This window comes from Malurus melanocephalus, unplaced genomic scaffold (genome assembly GCF_030028575.1).
Source record: "Malurus melanocephalus ecotype Western Australia unplaced genomic scaffold, MMel_1.1 scaffold_73, whole genome shotgun sequence".
NCBI classification, from domain to species: Eukaryota; Metazoa; Chordata; class Aves; order Passeriformes; family Maluridae; genus Malurus; species Malurus melanocephalus.
This window is the reverse complement of record NW_026623305.1, coordinates 1,910,528-1,929,029: the sequence shown is the minus strand read 5'-3', so window position 1 is coordinate 1,929,029 and position 18,502 is coordinate 1,910,528. Positions and strand designations below refer to the sequence as shown.

The 18,502-nt window shown below is 37.1% G+C and overlaps 1 protein-coding gene across 1 annotated transcript in view; it reads left to right on the top strand.

Moving 5' to 3' along the window:
- Window positions 1–18,502, top strand: part of DNER (delta/notch like EGF repeat containing) — a 108,542-nt gene that overhangs the window by 33,478 nt on the left and 56,562 nt on the right. Inside the window, exon 2 of the mRNA XM_057366910.1 lies at window positions 13,966–14,247. Within this exon, the coding sequence (XP_057222893.1) occupies window positions 13,966–14,247 (282 nt within the window). The remainder of the gene's footprint in view (window positions 1–13,965; window positions 14,248–18,502) is intronic.

Below are 18,502 nucleotides of genomic sequence, written 5' to 3'. Positions count from 1 at the left end.
TGCACAATGGAAAAGGGATTTTGTTCACATATTGTTGATTTTCCATCCACTAGACTTCTTTTCTTTCATTTCTTTCTTTCATTTTCACCCAGTAAAGTGGGTGCATGTCTGAAATCTCAGACTGAGTGTTAGCTGACTTCATTGTCAGAGGTAACGATGAGCTAAAGAAGTTCACAATGAAATCACCCTTGAGGATGCACCACAGACTGTTCTGATTTGAAAGGAGTCCACTGTGAGAAAGTTTCTCCTGAAACAAGTGCATGGTTATTTCCGAACAGGAGATTAAAGTGGTCTTGGGGGTGCCTTAAAGAGGTGAAAGGGTGCTGAGGATTTGAACCCAGAGAGAGAATAAAACTGGAGAGAGGAAGTGAAATGCTGCATAAATCCAGACTTCGTTAGGAAGTCCATTCTSTTTGTGAATATCCATCAGAACTCACGGAAAGTATCAAGAGTTGTTGACATCTTAATTCCTAATATCTGTTAGGCAGGGTAATGATATTTTCTAGGATATTTAGCGATTCTCTAATTCTCAATCTTATTTTGAATTTGCAGCTGATACCTCTTTACTCAAGGATGCAAATATGCATAAATGTCCATTGCTCATTAGAMGCTCAGTTCCAACATATGTTTGATCATCAAGAGCAGTCTCTAAGGGTGTAATTGCAGTAGATTTCCCATGATGGTACTGCAATTATATTATATTTTAGCATTTATAGAGAACTTGGAGACAATTTGATCAAGAAGCAATAGTGTTGTGATGGAGAATTTCCCAAGGAAGTTTTTTCAAAGGGGAGCAGCAGCTTGATTTTCCCTCAACAAGAGAGACATGGGATTATATTTTTACCAGATTGTTTCTGTTTCAAAATGTAGGCCTCAGTAGTTCTAAAAATTCTTTCTGCTGTGCACTGCAATAAATGGAGTTATATTCCTCCTACATGTTTACTTACTAAGTAATAATGAAAAGCTTCTATGAAATACATGCATAAATAACATTTTTGTCTTTAACACTTTGGAATTTAAAGTTTTTACATCTTTTTCTCCTTAGACAATCAAGTTTTTTTGACTTTCAGTGGAATCTTGAAGGAATATTTTAACCCAGAAAACTCTCCTGTGTATCAAGAAGCAAACCAGGAACAAGACAAATGAAGAGAAAATAATTTTTTGAATTTTCTCTTTGTTCTYCATATTTTCATTATCCTTTTAGCTACTTAACTAAAACAATTTTTGAATCAAGTAACAGTAAAAGAACAAGGAATAATGACAAAATTTATATCACAATGGGGTTGTGTTATATTCTTCCATTTTGCAAGCACAGCATTAGGAATGTACTCCATKGCACTTTCTATCCTCAGAGGGAAAGGCAGTGGTATAGTGCCTTAAAACATCATGTAACCTGACAGAATAAGATGCATAGGATACAGTACAGCAGGGATTTAATGAGCCATTTTTTGGTCCATCACCAGAAGCTCCCTGYGAGGCATGCCCATAGGAGTGGTTTAAAATTGTTATAATTTTTGTCTATTTTTCCTATCTTTTAAAATAAGTTTGTTGAATTATAAATGGGTTTGCTGAAGGTCAAGGACAAAATGCTGATGCAAGATATGTATGTGTAATTTTCAATAATTTATAAAAAGCCTGGYATTTGTCAAAAGATGCCATCTCATCCCGTGATGTAAGTACATGGAATGTACAAATTGAATTCTATATTGGGTTGGGTGGGCCTCCAATGATAGAGATATTTTGCAAAATGTACTCTACTGTTCCGCTATTTGTAGACTCAATGTTTTTCTGCCACTTCAAATGTAATCCCCATCTTTCAGTACAATAGGAGAAGCAGCATTTTCAATATTGTGACTAACACTTGTACCAGAGCTAAGCATTCTGAGCGTCARTGTACAAGGGCCTCACTCTAATGCGTGTGACATGGAGGCAATGTGCTGGATGACAACCCCAGAAATAACCCYGAATTCTTGTATAGTACCAGGAAATACTCACTTGAATTCTTGTRGCTGTTTCAAAAGGAGTTAAGTGCTTTGGCCATTAAAAAGCTGATAATCTGGAGGAAAATAATATCAATAAACACTTCTCCTTGTCTCTGGAGTGCTCTCAAACACTCTTGTGTGTCTTGCTATCTATTATATCATAAATTGATATAATAGAGTGTCTTTCAAAAGCCCTGATGTTTGCCACCAAAAAAAGAATGTTTTGTAATAAGAATTAATGGAAACTTAAAAAAAAAGAAAACCCACAGAAAACTATTAATAATGTAAACATGCATGTAGGACTCTAACTGATGAAAGGCTGCTGGAGTGATCTGCAGGAAATATAATTCTGCTGCTATTGCCTTTGTATTCCATAGAAAGCTTCCTAGCATGGCTGTGATCACATATGAAGTCCTTTCCCTCATGTGGGTCATCGCTGTCATGTATTGAGCAAGGGAATGGGGACATGCAGAACCTCAGCGGGGTCTGTGTCCAAACCAGGACAATCTGGGCCTTGAACAGAGTGAGTAGAGTCATGTGTCATATGGATAGGAAATGATGGATAGTGACAGATCAAATAAGAATTGGTGTAGAAGTTGCTYTTAGTATTTGAATTACCATGATGAAAGGACCAGAGAAAAGAGCAGAAAAATATCATGGTAAGAAGTATTTAAATCCAAGGTGTACCCACATCTCTGGTACTTTCTCTCCACATCCAAAAGGGACAGTGAATTAAAACAAGGTGTATGGAACAGCTTCTGAATATCTCAGATTTTGCTTGTTCACATCTTTTTCACAGTTGTGACAGAAATCTCTAAAACCGTAAGTGTTTTGAAGATAAGCAACACATTTGCTAAATGTCCCAAGATAAGGGGTAGGGACATATAATAAAATTACCAAATTTTAATTGATGGAAAATCCACAGATTAGTTACCACCCTAAAGATTTTTTTGCTATGCTATGAAGTATTGCATCAGAAAACTATAAGTCTAATTCATAACATCAAATCATGACGGGATAAATTWGTACTGGTATTATTAGCTATAACAGCAGATTTGAAGTCATTCAAAGAGAGTAATAATGGATATGGAGAAGTAAATAATATGGGGGATGACCAGTCACACAAGTTTCAGCTTGTCTGGGTACAGACTAATTCATGAGGGTAAACCATCAAAAGAGAAATTTAAGTGAGAGAAATTGTAGAATGGTACTGTTTAAAACCCACTTAGTTTCTAGAGTTTATAGTGGGCAGCAAAATGACAGCGTGCACACAATGTAGTTTGATGACAGATATAAAGTCTTTTGATATATGACCTCAGAACAAAATTCGTGGGAGAACTTATTTAGGTCACAGCCCTGYTTTCTACAGTGCTAGAAAAATGGGCTGTGCAGTATTGTGTCTGAATTTGTAGATTCCAGTGTTTAGACCAACTGAAAGGGAGATTTAAGCCGAAGAAGCCCTATAATGATCTATRCCCTGGAGGGACAGGGCCCCTTTATTTGTGCCCTTTCATCTAGAAGGGGCACAAATCCTGTCACTTCTTTCAGGCACTGTTCATTAATATTGTAATGCATTTGGTAAAAGCCATGAACTTTAGGGCAGGTTTAAARTGATAGATGATGAGTTTATTGCTGGGCTGAAACTTGACTGACTTTACCATTTCCAYCATGTGTCTTTCATCATGTGGAACACTAAGTATGCATGGCATCCTGGACACAGCAGTAGGAAGATCATACAACAGACATTGTTTGACATCTTAGTGTGACAGTAAATACACTGAGAGGTGATTCCCCTATTTATAATGACAGGCTCACTGCAACTTGCTTCAGGAGACATGAGATTGCATGCAACTGTCCAACTGTCCCAGAGAGACAGGTTATGCACCAAGTTTATATTTGCCTAGACCTAGAGATCTTTGAATTGTCCCATTAGGGAACACATCCATCTGCACTAAAGAAAGGAAAAGTCTGTGTATATAACCAGAAAATCTGAGAGTGATCGAGTAGCTGAAATTAAAAGAAAATAAGCAAAACCTGACATGAGAAGGATTGTGTTGGCATAGACTAGCAAGACAAAACCCTGAGCAATTGTTACTGGATGGCATGGGATAAATGATAATCCAGCTGATTTTAATACCAATTTTAGAAGGTCTTTTGGACCTCAAGATAAATTTGGTTTTAAAAAAAATAACCCAAAAAAGATCTACTGACTGGGCAAAACTGCTTTTTCAGATGGGGCTAAAAGAAGCACTGCCTCTCACCACTGAAYATAAAGACCTATTTTATGCATATGAAACCTGGTTTATTCTCAAGGTTCAGGCATATGCTCCTGTTTTCATACCTTAACAAGTTACTATTGTTAGATGCCATGAAGTAACTGAGTTCACCCAGGCTGCCATAAAATGTGAGATGCAGCATTGTGGTTTAAAGCRCTTTCACAGAGAGGGACAGTGACAGTGGCAATGAGTGCCAAGATGAATGAGTGATGGTGTTTAATCAAGGAGGAGCAGAGAAATTTTTGTCTTCTATCTCCATCCCAATGTTGTTCAAATATTTAATCCAATTACTTCTTGCAGTAAAATGGTAAGTTCTTCAGGGAAGAGGAAGYGGATGCTGATTTGAAACTCTTTGGACATTGCTCTTTATGTGTGGGCAGGGGCTTTGTTAYGAAATAAAGATGCCTCCAGCCCTGCCTTAAAATTAAAAATCACTTTTGACCAGAAAACTGCTAGGTTCCTAATCCAGAAAGGAAGGATCCTTGGATGAATCCTTGTCTGCTGTAAAAACGAGAGAACTGAAATCAGCTGCCTCACACGGGCATCTCTTTTCAGCTGCTTTCTTTGCGTGTCAGATCTGACATTCCTGCGAATGTTGGATGCACAGTGTTGTGCAGGTGTATTAAGTGTATTAATGAAGTTGTATCTAGTACTCAATGTAACCCCCAATAACCATATWAAAATGTAGCATTGTCTTGGAATTCTAATCATGAGTCCAGAGGATTAAAATGAAGTATATGGTAATATGTAAAGGAAAGAGTTTTTAAAATAGCCATCATGGGGAGTAACATAATCCAACACAAAAAAAAACCATAGAGTGTGTATGGAGATGATGCATTCATGGGTTTGCAATTTTTTTCATCTTTCTTTCGGCATTTCTCCAATAAGATAATATTTTAACTTTGGATCTTACAGTTTGTTTGAGTATGAGAAATAAGCAAAAAATCAGCAGACTACGTAGCTGTGATTTACTGTGCTGTCAGTAGCACTGGATGCAGTGCAGGAATGTTGGTTGTTTGAAAGTGCTGGAAGACCCATCTAATGCTCATCTGTTTGACTCTGTGCATAAGCATTTGCTGTTTTATTGATTGCCAAATGCCTCAGCTGCCAAAATGTCTCCATTCTGATGTGTTGTGGCTTGAAATGATAACAACTGCTTCTTTTCAAGCTCCCCAAATTTTAATTGTTTTTTTTCATACTTGATTTGGAAAATGTGACATCAGTTAACTGCTGGTTGTGTCACATCTCCTAGGTACCTTATGGATSCGTTAATTATCTTTTCCTGTTTTCACAGCCTCTTGTGGGCAAAAAGCATGAGTATAGCCAATTGTCACATCTGCTGAGTTTTTCAGGATTTCATGCAGAATGATGGTTCAACTGCATAGTTTTATGCACAATTCACTGTGTAATTTAGTCCTTCTCTTGTTTTTRCAAGAACTGTGTGTCTATTTTGCTGTATCCTACCTAGGAAATGTCTGAAATCTCAGACTTGGAAATCAAGAAATGGCATGAATACTTGAACTAATTAAGTCTTATTTTATGTGAATTTGTGTCTTGAGGTTTGATTGATGGTACTAAAGAAAATGAGAATGCTATTTCTGTTCTRTTGCTGAACTTTGGAAGGGCGCTGTGTCTTGTAGAGATAATCAAGTGTGAGCTTACACTCTGCATTTTGTGTTGCTTAAAGCACTTACATTGGCTTGATCCTCTACCTGGTTGCTTGTTCATGCAATGAGGGTAGATTTTAAAATTATTTTTTAGATTTCTAGGAAACTATCAAATCTGGTTTGTTCAATATTTGTAAGGGTGGACAGACATGAAAAACTCAGTATTCCTGTAGAGAGATTATAGCACACTACCGTTGTTAAAAAGGCTAAAATTTTAGGAATTCAAGATCATCTTACTTTGAGTAGGATAAGTAATCTCCTTAGTTAATTTTGAAAATTCCAGTAGCAGATTGTTTGGGATTTTTTTTTTGTAAAGATAGTTGAACTATATTCCTGCCTGTGCTAGTCCTGATCTCATCATAGCTCAGAGTATGTGTGGCAGAACTTCCAGAACTTTTTGAAATTRTATTATTAATCTTGGATTAGCCTGTGACCCATATGGTTAATCTCAAACTTTTACTTATTAGAATTAACAAATCTTTTGTTTAAAATTTAAAAAAAAACCTTTTGCATGTAAGTTGGAGCACTTGCTTCTGTGTTTTTTTATAGAATTGTACTTGTCATTTTTTAGATCAATTAATGACTTCTAGAATAATATAAGGGAACATTKTTACTTAATTTCAGCTTTGCACTAGTTCATCTAGAAATAAAAAATGTTATGAATTCTCATATCATTCCATATCTTAATGTCTATCATAAAAATATTTTGTGCACCCTACCATTGCTCAAGAAAAATTACTTCTAAAAGGGGAAAAAATATTAAGAATAAGCATACTATTGACAATTCTTTCCCTGTGTGATGTTTTAATAATGAAATAAGATCATAAGCATAAGATCTAAACAAACAAGTGTACTGTGCCGCTGTAACAAATGTAATGTTTTGCCTTTACAATTAGCCCTCATTKTGCCACCACTAATGAGAGTGCCACTGGGTTCCATCTAACAATTAYAGTGGATGCCAACCCTTCCTGAGAGTAAAATTCAATGATTCTGTGGTAAAAAAATGACCAATGCTAATGTTCTCAGATCCATTGGTTCTTCTTAGATCCTTTCTCTTACGTAGTTGACCCATCTTTGGAATAGATATCCTGATTTAATTTAGTTTTTGGGTTTTTTTTTAAGTGTCTTTGCTGAGTATGGGTATTGCTGAAAAACACAGTAAACTGTCTCAGCTTGTCTATTTGGAAAGTAGTGTTAAATCTGCTCTATTTAAAGAAAAATCAAACAATTTGAATTTCCTTTCACAACAGGAGAAAGGGAAATACTTATTGAAAAAAAGGATTAAAAATAATGTGATGAGAAAAACAAAGAAAAAAGTAAGGTGGTTTTCAATAATTGTTTATGTACATGCTGACATCTGACAGCTCTCTGTGGTTAGTGTGGAGCCGATATTTTCCTTTCTCTGAGGRAGAGGGAAAGTGCTCTCAATTTACTTTGCAGTTATTTCAGGATACCTTGAGGTAAGAATGTGCCTGAGGRTAGGTAGAGCAAAGCAGTTGGTGTCTGGTAACTTATTACACAAGGGTAAATCAGCCATTTGCTGGAGTTCTGTTTTTAAAATCTATCATGCTGTTCAAATTCTGCCTTGTTATATTTGCTGGTTTTTCAAATAGATTTGGGCAGCCATGCTTTGGTTCGCAATTAAACAGACAATTTCTTTAGGCATTTTTTTTTCTGCTTCACTGAAGTAAAAAAAATGTTTTATATCCATTTATTACATTCACTGGCAGGTTCATTACTTTGAATATTCAGAACTCATGGAATGAGAATTGCAGCTTGGAAGAAGTCCAAAGTTCTCATTGTTAATGATGTTTCAAAGAATCATATTCTGAATTATCTGGTAAAGGTTACACTTTATTAGATTTATTGACGRCTTTCCTCAGGGGTTGGGCATTGAGTTGAATTGCTAAATGAAAAGAGTAAATGTTTACTTCTAGAAAGAAGTTGCTTACATTTTATTTTCAGTAGGATCGAGTTCTTGGCCTTGGCCTTCTAAGTCTTGATTAATCCCAATTCTGTCTCACAGTTTGCAGTTAGTTCCTAATGATTGAAGTTGACATAGCTGCCATATTCATTCTTTATGCAACAGRGAAATGTTTTGTCCTGCTTACACTTCTTTGAGGGATGGGAAAGAAAGCCCTGATTGCTCTGGCTTCCAAAGCACTTTTTATTTCTTTGTGGTTGCCCATTCTATTAAACCTCTACTCAGGGCTGATTGCACATAGGCACTTTGTAGTATGGAATAGCCCCATGATGGCATTTTTTTCCTTCTGACAAATTGTGACATTCCAATTCCTGTAAGGACTGACTTGTATCTGATCACTGTGGTCAGTGCACCTCATCAGACAGCATTTCTCTGTGGCCTGGTGCATGTGGTAGAAGAATGAATTATGAAGAGAGTCCTAAAATTGAAACACAAAGGACATTGCAGGCAGCTTTTAGGGAGCAGCCATTTAAGGTGGTCATACCGGTGTGATCATGGTGCTGATCGGGGTTTATTTTTACATCCTCATGTGACATTCATCCTGACTCTCATCATCAGAGTGCATTGGTCAGTTGTTTTATTTCTGTTATGTTTGGTCACAGTGGGAAAATTAATGTATCCTTCAGTGTGTGTGTTTTCAAGCAGATCTTGTTTTGAAGAAGAGTGGTAWCTAAAGATGCAATGTCAAGATGGTTTTCCTTAATTATGGGTTAATTAGAAGAGTTAATATGGCTTAGAATTCTTTCTTAACTTTAAAGTTGTATAATTCAGTMAATATTTCTGTTTATTGAAGCAAAGAAGTGCTTAGCCTTGCTCTACAGAGAATGTGTTTCTTGATTGTATTTATTTGTATTTCAGTGCTGCTTGAGAGTTCCTGTTACATCTGTCTCTGTGGTTCCCATCCAGAAAAAAAATTACATTCTAACCAGACAACACAGGCAGTGTGAAAAAAGAAGTGTAATCGCCATTTTACAGTTGGGAAAGAGGCAGAGATGGAGTCTGACTGTTCTCTGCTCACACAGGATGTCTCTGGGAGATCCAGAAATTGAACGCAGATATGTTGCTTAAGTCCCACTGAGTCACAAGACAGTCTTTTCTCAAAACAGAAGAAAATGCATTTATTTTRTATACTCATCTCAGTGATTTTCCTGAGATTTTGTTCCTGCTTGGAACATCTGTTGTTCTTTTTTAAAATTCAAATTCATCTCTTTTTCTTCCTCTTCGTTTCATAGTTAGCACTAATATTTAATGTGAGATGAAATGGAATTTATAGCTTCACTGTGTGAAGGATTGAATTAGAATAAATTTTAATAATAGTTAGAACATAATTAAACAATTTTTTTCAAAGAGATTACATTTCTTGATAATCTTTATTGTCATTGTTATGTAAAAGATTTAAATCTGTTTCCATCTCTTTTTTATAAACTGATGCATATGCAAAAAAGATGATACTTCAGACGTGCTTACAAGGAAGAAACTTTTTTTCCTCCTACTTTATTAAAAGAAGATAGTGGCTTAAACTGTGGATTTTAATTATTTTCTTTCTAAAGTATTCAGAAGTTGATAGTTTTTAATGTACCATGCTTATCTTGAAATTGCTGTGTCTGATCYTGGTGATATGTGATGGATCTTCCCATGATCTCTGCTGGGAGAGAAGCTGTTTGCTCTTGTATTGGGGAATTTCTTCAGCAATGTAGGAGTCAAACCAGTTTTACTGGTCTAAATTTCTCCTAAGATCTCTTTTAAGAACACGTGAAGAAAATACCTATCTAAATCCCAGACACTTCAAGTCACTCTGCATATTTGAAAACCACAAAAATTTATCCTGTAACTGGACAAATTATCTCAGGGAGTCATGGAAGAGTTGAAAACTTTGGAATATGTCAGTTTTTAATATCTGCAGGCTTTTCCAGAGTTAGTGGGTGCTCCTGGACCCATGTGCAAAATACCAGCCTTTGACATCATTGCAGCAGCTTGGCTTTGTTAACAGGTTGACATTCACTATGTAAACTGAATTTAAGCAATCTGCTGAATTCTTAATATGAAAACTGGATTTACTGACAGCTTTTCCCCTTATTTTGCTGAAGTTTCAAGGTGGTATAATAATGTCAGTGGCTGTAGGCAACAGCAGTAAAAACTGACCCCAAAGGTTTGTACTAACACACTTAAGAGAAGATTTGCAGGTGGAAGACAGGTTTGGCACCGTGTTCAGGAACTCAGCTGTAGCCTTGGCTTTAGATTTGACATTCTATTTTTTGAGGYTTTCTGGAGGATCTACCTGGACTGTCTCCAGGTAGAACAAGTAGAACCACTTTGAAGAGAAGTGAATGAGCATCAAATGACAAATCGGTGTCACCACAAATAGTACTGGCAGAAAGATCATGCAGATTTACTTCCTGCAGTGTTTTATCTTAAACTGAAACCTCAGGCAACAATTGGACTGGCTGGCAAATGCTCCATGTTTGTGAGTGTGATTCTTAAACAAGCCCAGTGTTTATACCATACTCAGTCTGCCTTTGGAAAATTAACTATGATATGAAGGGCACCTTGGTATGCAACCGTCTCAGGAGTGTATTGGAAAAATATTTCAAGGATTACAACTGCCCAGGCATATGGAATAGTAATTRCATGCAAATACATTTTACGCTTTTTAGCTTGGCTCTGTCAGCTGCAACGGCTGGCCATGCCTATTTAGTCCAGGATTGTATTATAAAAACAGACAGACTATTAAATGAAAAAATGGGGATGGAAACAAGAGACCTAAATACAAAATATACTTTCTTAATAGTGACTATTGAAATTCTGTACCTAAAACAATCCTGGGGTTTTTAGTGGTGATAATACTGGTTTAGTATTTATTCATGGACTATATGGATGTGTGTTACTTGGTTCCTTTTTTTCTGTGTGCAAAAGAATCTGAATATACAGTGAATTTCACAAGGACTGGCTAAAAATGAGTCTCTTCATTGTGTACTCGCAGTATACTTAAACTCTTAGTTGTGACACCAAGGTGGGATTTTTTTGTTTGTTTCATTTTTTTGCTTGTTTTTGTGGTTTTTTTTTGGTGAGCTTCAATAGTTTGTTGAAGTTTAAGCCTTGACATTTTGCTAGCTTTTAATTCTGATGTAGCCATGCTSTTCACTGTATCAAATAGTTTCTCTGATCCCTTGGCTAACCATTGCTGCCACCTTGGTGAGGATGGGAGAAACCACAGAAACATCACAACCAATACAAATTAATCAATTTTATTTGCTTATCTCTTTTTATCTGATAATTAAAATGGACTTTCTTTAGTTCAGCAGAAAATCTATGCACAAAGGACATYGATTTGTTCAGATAGGCTTATTGAAAGACAAATGAGCTTTTGAATTACTAGTAACTAAGGAGTGAGAATGATGATAAAATGCTGTGAAGTTCTTCATAAAACTAAATTCAGAGCAAGTTCATGGCTTGTTCAACATTACTCACCTTTTTAAAAATTTTTCATCTAAACTAAACAGTTTTAGTTATTTTCAGTTCCACTGCGTGTGACAGGGCAGGGGTGGTTCCTAAGGCACAAGGTGTTCTTCAGTGCATGCATGGGCAGCACTGAGCAGGGCTCATCATTAGTTACACACATCTGTTTTCAGTCAAACAAGCTCAAAACAGTTTACAGCAAATAGCGTGTATCACACAGCATTTTTGATTATTGARCTTGTAAAGTGAATGGATGTATTCAATAATGGGSAAAAGTGCCCTTTGTGATTGAAAAYGTTTTTTCTTTCTTGTTACTAGGTTTGCAAATAACCTAAACATTCTGGGTGTGACAAGAACAATTGAATTACTAACACAAAATAGGCTTAATGTGAATTTGGATTTATTGTGAAAATATGAGTAATGATCATATCCAACAATGGGATATCTGCAGTCTGTTGAAACTCAGATCTAGTAAAAAAAACTAGAATATGAAAAATACTGTTGCAAACAATTTTTGAACTGGGCTTTGTTCACGTGTCAGCAGCGTTTATCTTCAATACCCTTAAAAGAAAAGGAAATTTCTATGAATATCTCTGGCATTTAGCAGTGGAGCAAGCTTAAAACGTAACTGACAAACCATAGAACAGAACTAGTTCCTTCCTGAAAATTGTTCTTTTCTGTCACTTAAATATAATTTTGTGGAGAAGAGATTTAGAAATTGTTCTTTGAGAGCTTATGTGTTCTCTTGATTTGCAGAGGAAAGAGACTTAAAAGAGATAAGACCTTCTGATCATAAAAATCCAAACTTCCTTGAAAATTGAGTGTACATATATATGTATATATAAACTTGCCATTTGCTTGAGTATTAAAAATGAAGCAGAGTCAGAGCTTGGCCCTGATGTCTAATGTGTCACCCTATATGTGTGTGATGTGTCCCCATGCAAAGCAAATAATGTTCCAAACTGAAACCAATCCACGAGATGAATTAATATTTTGGACTGTCCTCTATGGCCTCTAAATCTTCTACATCAGTCAGGACAAAATCTGACATTCATCATTGACTGTCCCCAAAATTAACTTTCATCACAATGTTTCTTCTGTTTTCTGTCAGAAGATGTTACAGAGTCTGGGGTATACAAAAATTTGAGCCAAAGAAAGAATTCCAGCTGACGTCAATAATAGTACTGCTTCATACAAAGAAGTTTAATATTAGGATTTGGTGTGCTTGACACCAGACCTTTGAATCTACGGAAAAGTAAAATTCCTGCTGTAGACTCAAAATTTGGTTTTGTCATTAATGATATATAAGGTTTTGGTAATTCTTGAGATAATTGTAACAAATGTTTAATAATAAGTAACTGTGGGTCTTTACTGAGAAATAAACCAGGAAGCACTGCTGGAAGGGCAGGAATATTGAACGGGAAGAACTGGGAAACCTTTAGGACTGGGGCACTTGGGTGAAGTTTGCATTTTAAAACAAGGAAATGTCTGATTCCAGTGATGTGTTTTCCCTTTGATGTGAAGGCAAACAAAGGGAGCTGACTGACATTATTGGTTGATGACAATGAGCCAGCAGTGTGATYTAGCTCCCATTAAGGCAAACATTTCTTAAGTATTATCTAGGAAGCTGTTTCCAGGCCAGGCAATAGTTTTGATGCTTTTGCAAAAGTCAGTGTTAAACTTTGGAGTTCCAGGTGCAAAAATGAACCGATATCTGGAGGGAAGGGCTTGTCTTCCTTAAGGAAAGTGGGCAAGTATGGCTAATTTTTCTAGGAGATGAAACTTGTAGAGTGTGTAGATATATTCTATAAATGCATTAAGGATATAAAATTCAGCATAGAAAAGGRCAGACATTTAACCTGGAAGTCAATGATGACATAAGAAACTAYAAAATAGCTGTAGGTAAATTCAAGCTGGATATTAAAGCTCAGATAGGATTTTTCCTACATCCCTGGGTTTAGTCTTGTTCTATGCTGTTACAAATGCTGTTTTGAAAACAGGCACAGTTGTCCAGGCTTTGAAAGTCGTGTTAGAAAGCTTTCAGCACCCGAATGAATTGRATTCTGAAACTGCTGTCCACAAAATGAAGTGCTGGTAAAAGGCCCAACTCTTTTAAAGTGGAAGTTGTGTCCACAAATAGGATTGTGTGATGTGGTTAGCTCTGACCACACAGAGCTGCTTCRTGACCTGCTGATCTATATGAGTTCTGTGCCCTGGTCCTATTTCTGTTACTCCCTTAAATTCCAGCRTATCTGTTGTTTTCCCTGAATAGGTCACTCTTTTAAGTCTGTTTTTGAAAATTCCTGATAATGAATGGTGGTCACGTTCCTTTTTTTGTGTTTATCTCTTTGTTTGAATGTGGCAACAGTGAATTAGCATAAATGGTCTGAGGAAAGTAGTTAATATAGATTAATTTGTATTCTTCTTTAATCCTTTGAATTTACCTCCTTGAAGATACATCAAAGATGAATTTGGTTCATAAATATGTTCAGAAGATATAAATACAGTAGGGKGAAAGAATCCTGTTTTATGGTGTTTTTAAAACTCAGAAATAAATCCTTTMTAATCAGTAATTGACCTATATGATATGTTTTTTCCAGTTTGTTTCAGATCCTTGTGCCAGCAACCCCTGTCACCATGGTAACTGCAGCACCAGTGGGGATGGCTACCTCTGTCTGTGCAGTGAAGGCTTTGAGGGAACAAACTGTGAGCAGTCCTTGCACAGYCCTCCAGAGCCCACGTCACCCCAGCACAGCAGCCCAGCCTCGTCCACCYTGGAGCCTGACATTGCTCTGCCCCGCTCAAGAGCCACGGTGACATTACCCACATGGCAGCCAAAGGCGGGACAGAGAGTGGTGGATCTGAAATGGGATGAAATAGAGGTGAGAGTGTTCTGCTAAGTGAAAATTCACAGAAAAAACACTTTGAAAGTGTTATTTTTGGGTTGTCATTTGTGTTTGGTTTCATGATGTCTTCATGAGAAGGCTGAAGATATGATTTCTGCCCTGAGTTAATATGACATATTTATGCCAGTAAAATTAAGTGCAAAAACCCACTTGATGCATGTTACAAGTAATGGATTTAAGTTGGCTAATGTGTTACATTAGGGATTTATTTGAAATGGAATAATATTGTTTCTTCCAGTCAATTGTATAATAACGTATCTTCTAACATCAAATAAATTTAGGAAAATCTAAAGGTTAAAACAATACCTTTAATATACCTTTTGCTATTTGCAGTTGTAATTGCATTTTGCTTTGAAAAATTCTTGTTCCTGCAGTGTGTTACAGCTCTGATTTTATCTGAAGTGTAAGAACTTATAGGGCTATATTCCATCTCAGTGGGACTGAGACAGAATGGTCTYGGAATGGCAACGTCTGGAGCACAAAGCTTTATTTTCTGGAATTCCATCTCCCATATCTATTATTGTACAGTAGAACATATGTCAGGCGCCAAGGATGGAGTTTGGAGTGAGCACTGAGGCAGAAACAAACAATGATCTGCTCTTATTACTTAGTTTAAACGCAGTCTCATCTCTGCAGGGGTGGTCCATATGTCCTGATCAATTAAGGGCATTCTCTTCCCTGTACCAGCTTGCCCTGGTGTGTCTTCTTCAATCTGTGGTCTGGTGGTGTCTAAGGGACATTTCTGCCTGCTTTGCATTTTAGGTAGATTCACTAAGAATTTCAGTCAAACAGATCATTCACAAGTGGGTATTTCCATAGCTGAAATTCACCCTTCTCCCTGTYTTCTGTTACCTGAGAAATACATCATGGTTTGCATGATTAACAGTAACATGGAAATTACTTGAAACCCTATTATAAAATTGCTTGTGTTGATAGGTTTTTAATTTATTGTGATGAGTTTTGTATTTCACACAAGCTCTCCACTGTGGCATGATGACCTTCTGCCTTGTTCTTCGGAAGTCACAGYGAGAGAGATGATTATCTGAAACAAAGAGATTTCAGTTGCTGATTCAAGACATTGTATCCGATCTATATGAACTGAAGAGAGTTGATTTGCCTGAAGGTCTGTGTTCCAAAGYCTCTTTGGTGGAGGCTTCAAAAGTAAAAAGTGTTAATAACAAAAGCACTGCCTTTCCTCACAGCTGTAAGAACTTTGCAAAGCTTGATCTTATTTTTGCTCTCTKAAAAGGAAGAGAATAAAGTAGCTTTAGGTTTTGTATTGCAAAAATGTACTGTTTTGATCTTTGTTGACATTCAGAGGACAGCAAATACTGGCTTTATGTTGTTTGTTTTTTTTTTTTAATCTTCCAAGACAGTCTGCTTTCCAAATTTTTCTCTATTGAGACTGGAAGTAAACTAATGTTCTTCAGACCCCTTTGTCTCACAGAGAAATYTTTCTGGACTCTTCCCAAGTGAAAGCTCTCACAGTCTTGCAATGATAAAGTTCTGTGGAACTTCTTCTGGGAAGCTCTGGGAACTTTAAGAATGAACACCTGAGAGAAGTAAACTTGTCTAGGAGAATGATGATATGTGCTTACAGTTGGACACATTTTCTGTATTCCTTGGATACAGGAATTTATTTAACACTGCTCACTGGAATGAATTGTCTTGGTAGRGTCTGCACCAGTAGGTGAAATAGAGACGTCTTTGGATGCAGTTTTCATTTACTAGAGTGGTCTTCATATAAGAAATTAATCTTTTCCTGATATGCTGATTAAGGACTAAAAGATCATAGACAAGAGTATTTTTTCCTGGTTGATTTCTTTAGTATAATACAAATTTATCTTTGCTGTCATCTGTTAAAAGATAATTCTTTTTCCTACTTGGGGCAACCGGTTCCACTTGCAAGAGAAATCCAACTAGCAATCCGCATTTCCCCAGTTCAATTGTCTTTTGTGTTATAGTGTATAAGAGATATCTACTAGCCAGCAATGGAGGGAAATTAATCTCATTAATCCTGCTCTTAATGGATTTAACAAAGGTTTCAGTGTACAAAATCAACCGTAAGAATAGCCAGACCATACTCTTATGTGTGGCTTTTCATAATAGACCCGAAATTGTTTTCAAAGGAAATCAGCTGTATTATYCACATTTTACTGAGATGCTGAAGTGCAGAACAGTGATTTGCCAGGTGCGCAGCCAGAAATTAGAATGCTGAGCGTGTGAGTCCTAGTCTAACCTTCTATTTATACTGCAGTTTTGTGCTCAGATTCAAGGGTTTGGAACTAGTGATTGGAGGCTACAATAAACTTCTAATTCCCCTTGCAGTGGGGACAGCAAGTTTGTTTTACGTGTGTCTTTAGTCAGTATCTTATCAACCTTTAAAAGGAGTGTGGCTGAATCAGGTGGAAAATTCTGGAAGAGTGTGTTCCTGCTCTGCAGCAATGGCAGAATTGTTCCTTAAGCATATTCTTGAAACAGGAACCYTTGAGACTTGACTACTTTATGTGTTGCTAAATGTTTGTGCATTGTTTTGTCAAAGTATGGTATGGGTCCAGAAGGAGGAGCAGAACAGAATCTGAACAAACCCAGAGGAGAGATCCATTTGAGATTGCTCAATATAGAATAGAAACTTGATCCTTAGAACTGACATCTTAGGAGAATCTTTGACGTGGAAATGRGTGAAGGTTGGAATATGCTTGCCCTTTTCTTAGCCCATTTTCWGGATTCATTTAACTACTCCTTCAGAAATCATCCTATTTTGAAGTCCTAGAGAGTCTGAGGAAAAAAAAAAAGCCTGATGTGTTTACTGCCTTTCAGTGTTTTGGTGTAGAAATATCTATAGCTGACTTGACAGTCTTAGGTTGAAGTTTATGTCCCAGCTTATTCTCCAGTGACCTGAGCTCATACACTGCATGCAAAGATTTGACTATGTGGAACTTTTGCTCAATGAACTTGTTTACACAGTGTTTACCTTTCTTTTCAGAACAGTTCCATACACTCTGGAATAATMAATGACTATTAATTGTTCATGGAAGTTATATTTATTGAATGRCTGTGTTTTGGTCGGAGCAGAGGAYAGATARCTAAGCCCATTGCCCACTCCCCCCTCCAATAAGAYGGGGAACAGAATTGGAAGGRTAAAAGTGTGAAAACTCATRGGGARATAAAGACAGTTCAATAATTAAAAGAAGAAGAAATGGAAAACAAAAAAGGAAAAATCTGAGCAAAACAAGTAATGTAAAAAAACGTAGTTACTCACCACCAGGTAACCCATGTCCAGCCAGTCTCTCATCAGCATCAGCTCTGGCCAACTTCCACTCCCCACCCCCAGTTTTATTGCTGAGCATGACCTCCTGTGGTGTCCCTTTGGTCAGTTGGGATCAGCTGTCCCACTGTGTTCCTTGCGTGCTGGTAGGACAGTTTAACAAAGAGGAAAGGCTTTGACCCTCTGTAAACGCTTTGGTGATAACTAAAATATYCCTGTTACAAGGGATATCACAACTCCAAAACATAGCACCATGCAAACTATTGWGAAGAAAATGAATTCCATCCCAGGCAAAACCAGTACGTCAGATTCTATGAAGCTGGCAGTGATTTTGGTGGGCACTTTGAGACAAGAAGGCAGCTGGGTAACATGATAATCCAGGTAATCTGTCTGGCATTGTGTAAGAGAGCCTCCTGTGCCTCCTGGAGCATCTGCCTCTTGGTGTAATGTAGGGATTGATGGTCTGTGACAAAAATACAAAGTTCTGATAATGGTATCAAGAGGATTATGGTGCAATGGAATGTGCTGGATCCTCTCCGTGTTGTGATTGCTGACTCTACAAAGTGACTCTTGCTCAGAGGAGCAAAGAAACACAGACTGCTGGCAGCAGAATTTGCTGTGTGGATTCTGGCCTTCCTTACATCAGCTTTCAGTGCTACAATAACTGGTAAGCCTTCTTCATTTGATRCTGTTTTTGGATGCAGTCTGTCAGTCTCCCCTTGGTGTTCCTCAGAGAGGCACTACTCCTACTCTAAACACTTTTGCTTTTCTCTCYCACTGGTGAGATATGTTAGAAGTAAACCTTGATATTCTTTCTGTTCTGGTTTTTTCTGGTTTTCTTTCAAGCATTGTCCCATCTGAAACTCTGAGGATAGAAATAACTGCAGTGATGTGCAGGTTAAGCTAAATTACACTAGATTTTTCAGAAGCAGTAGTTCATGTCACAGGGCAAGGACACTGGAA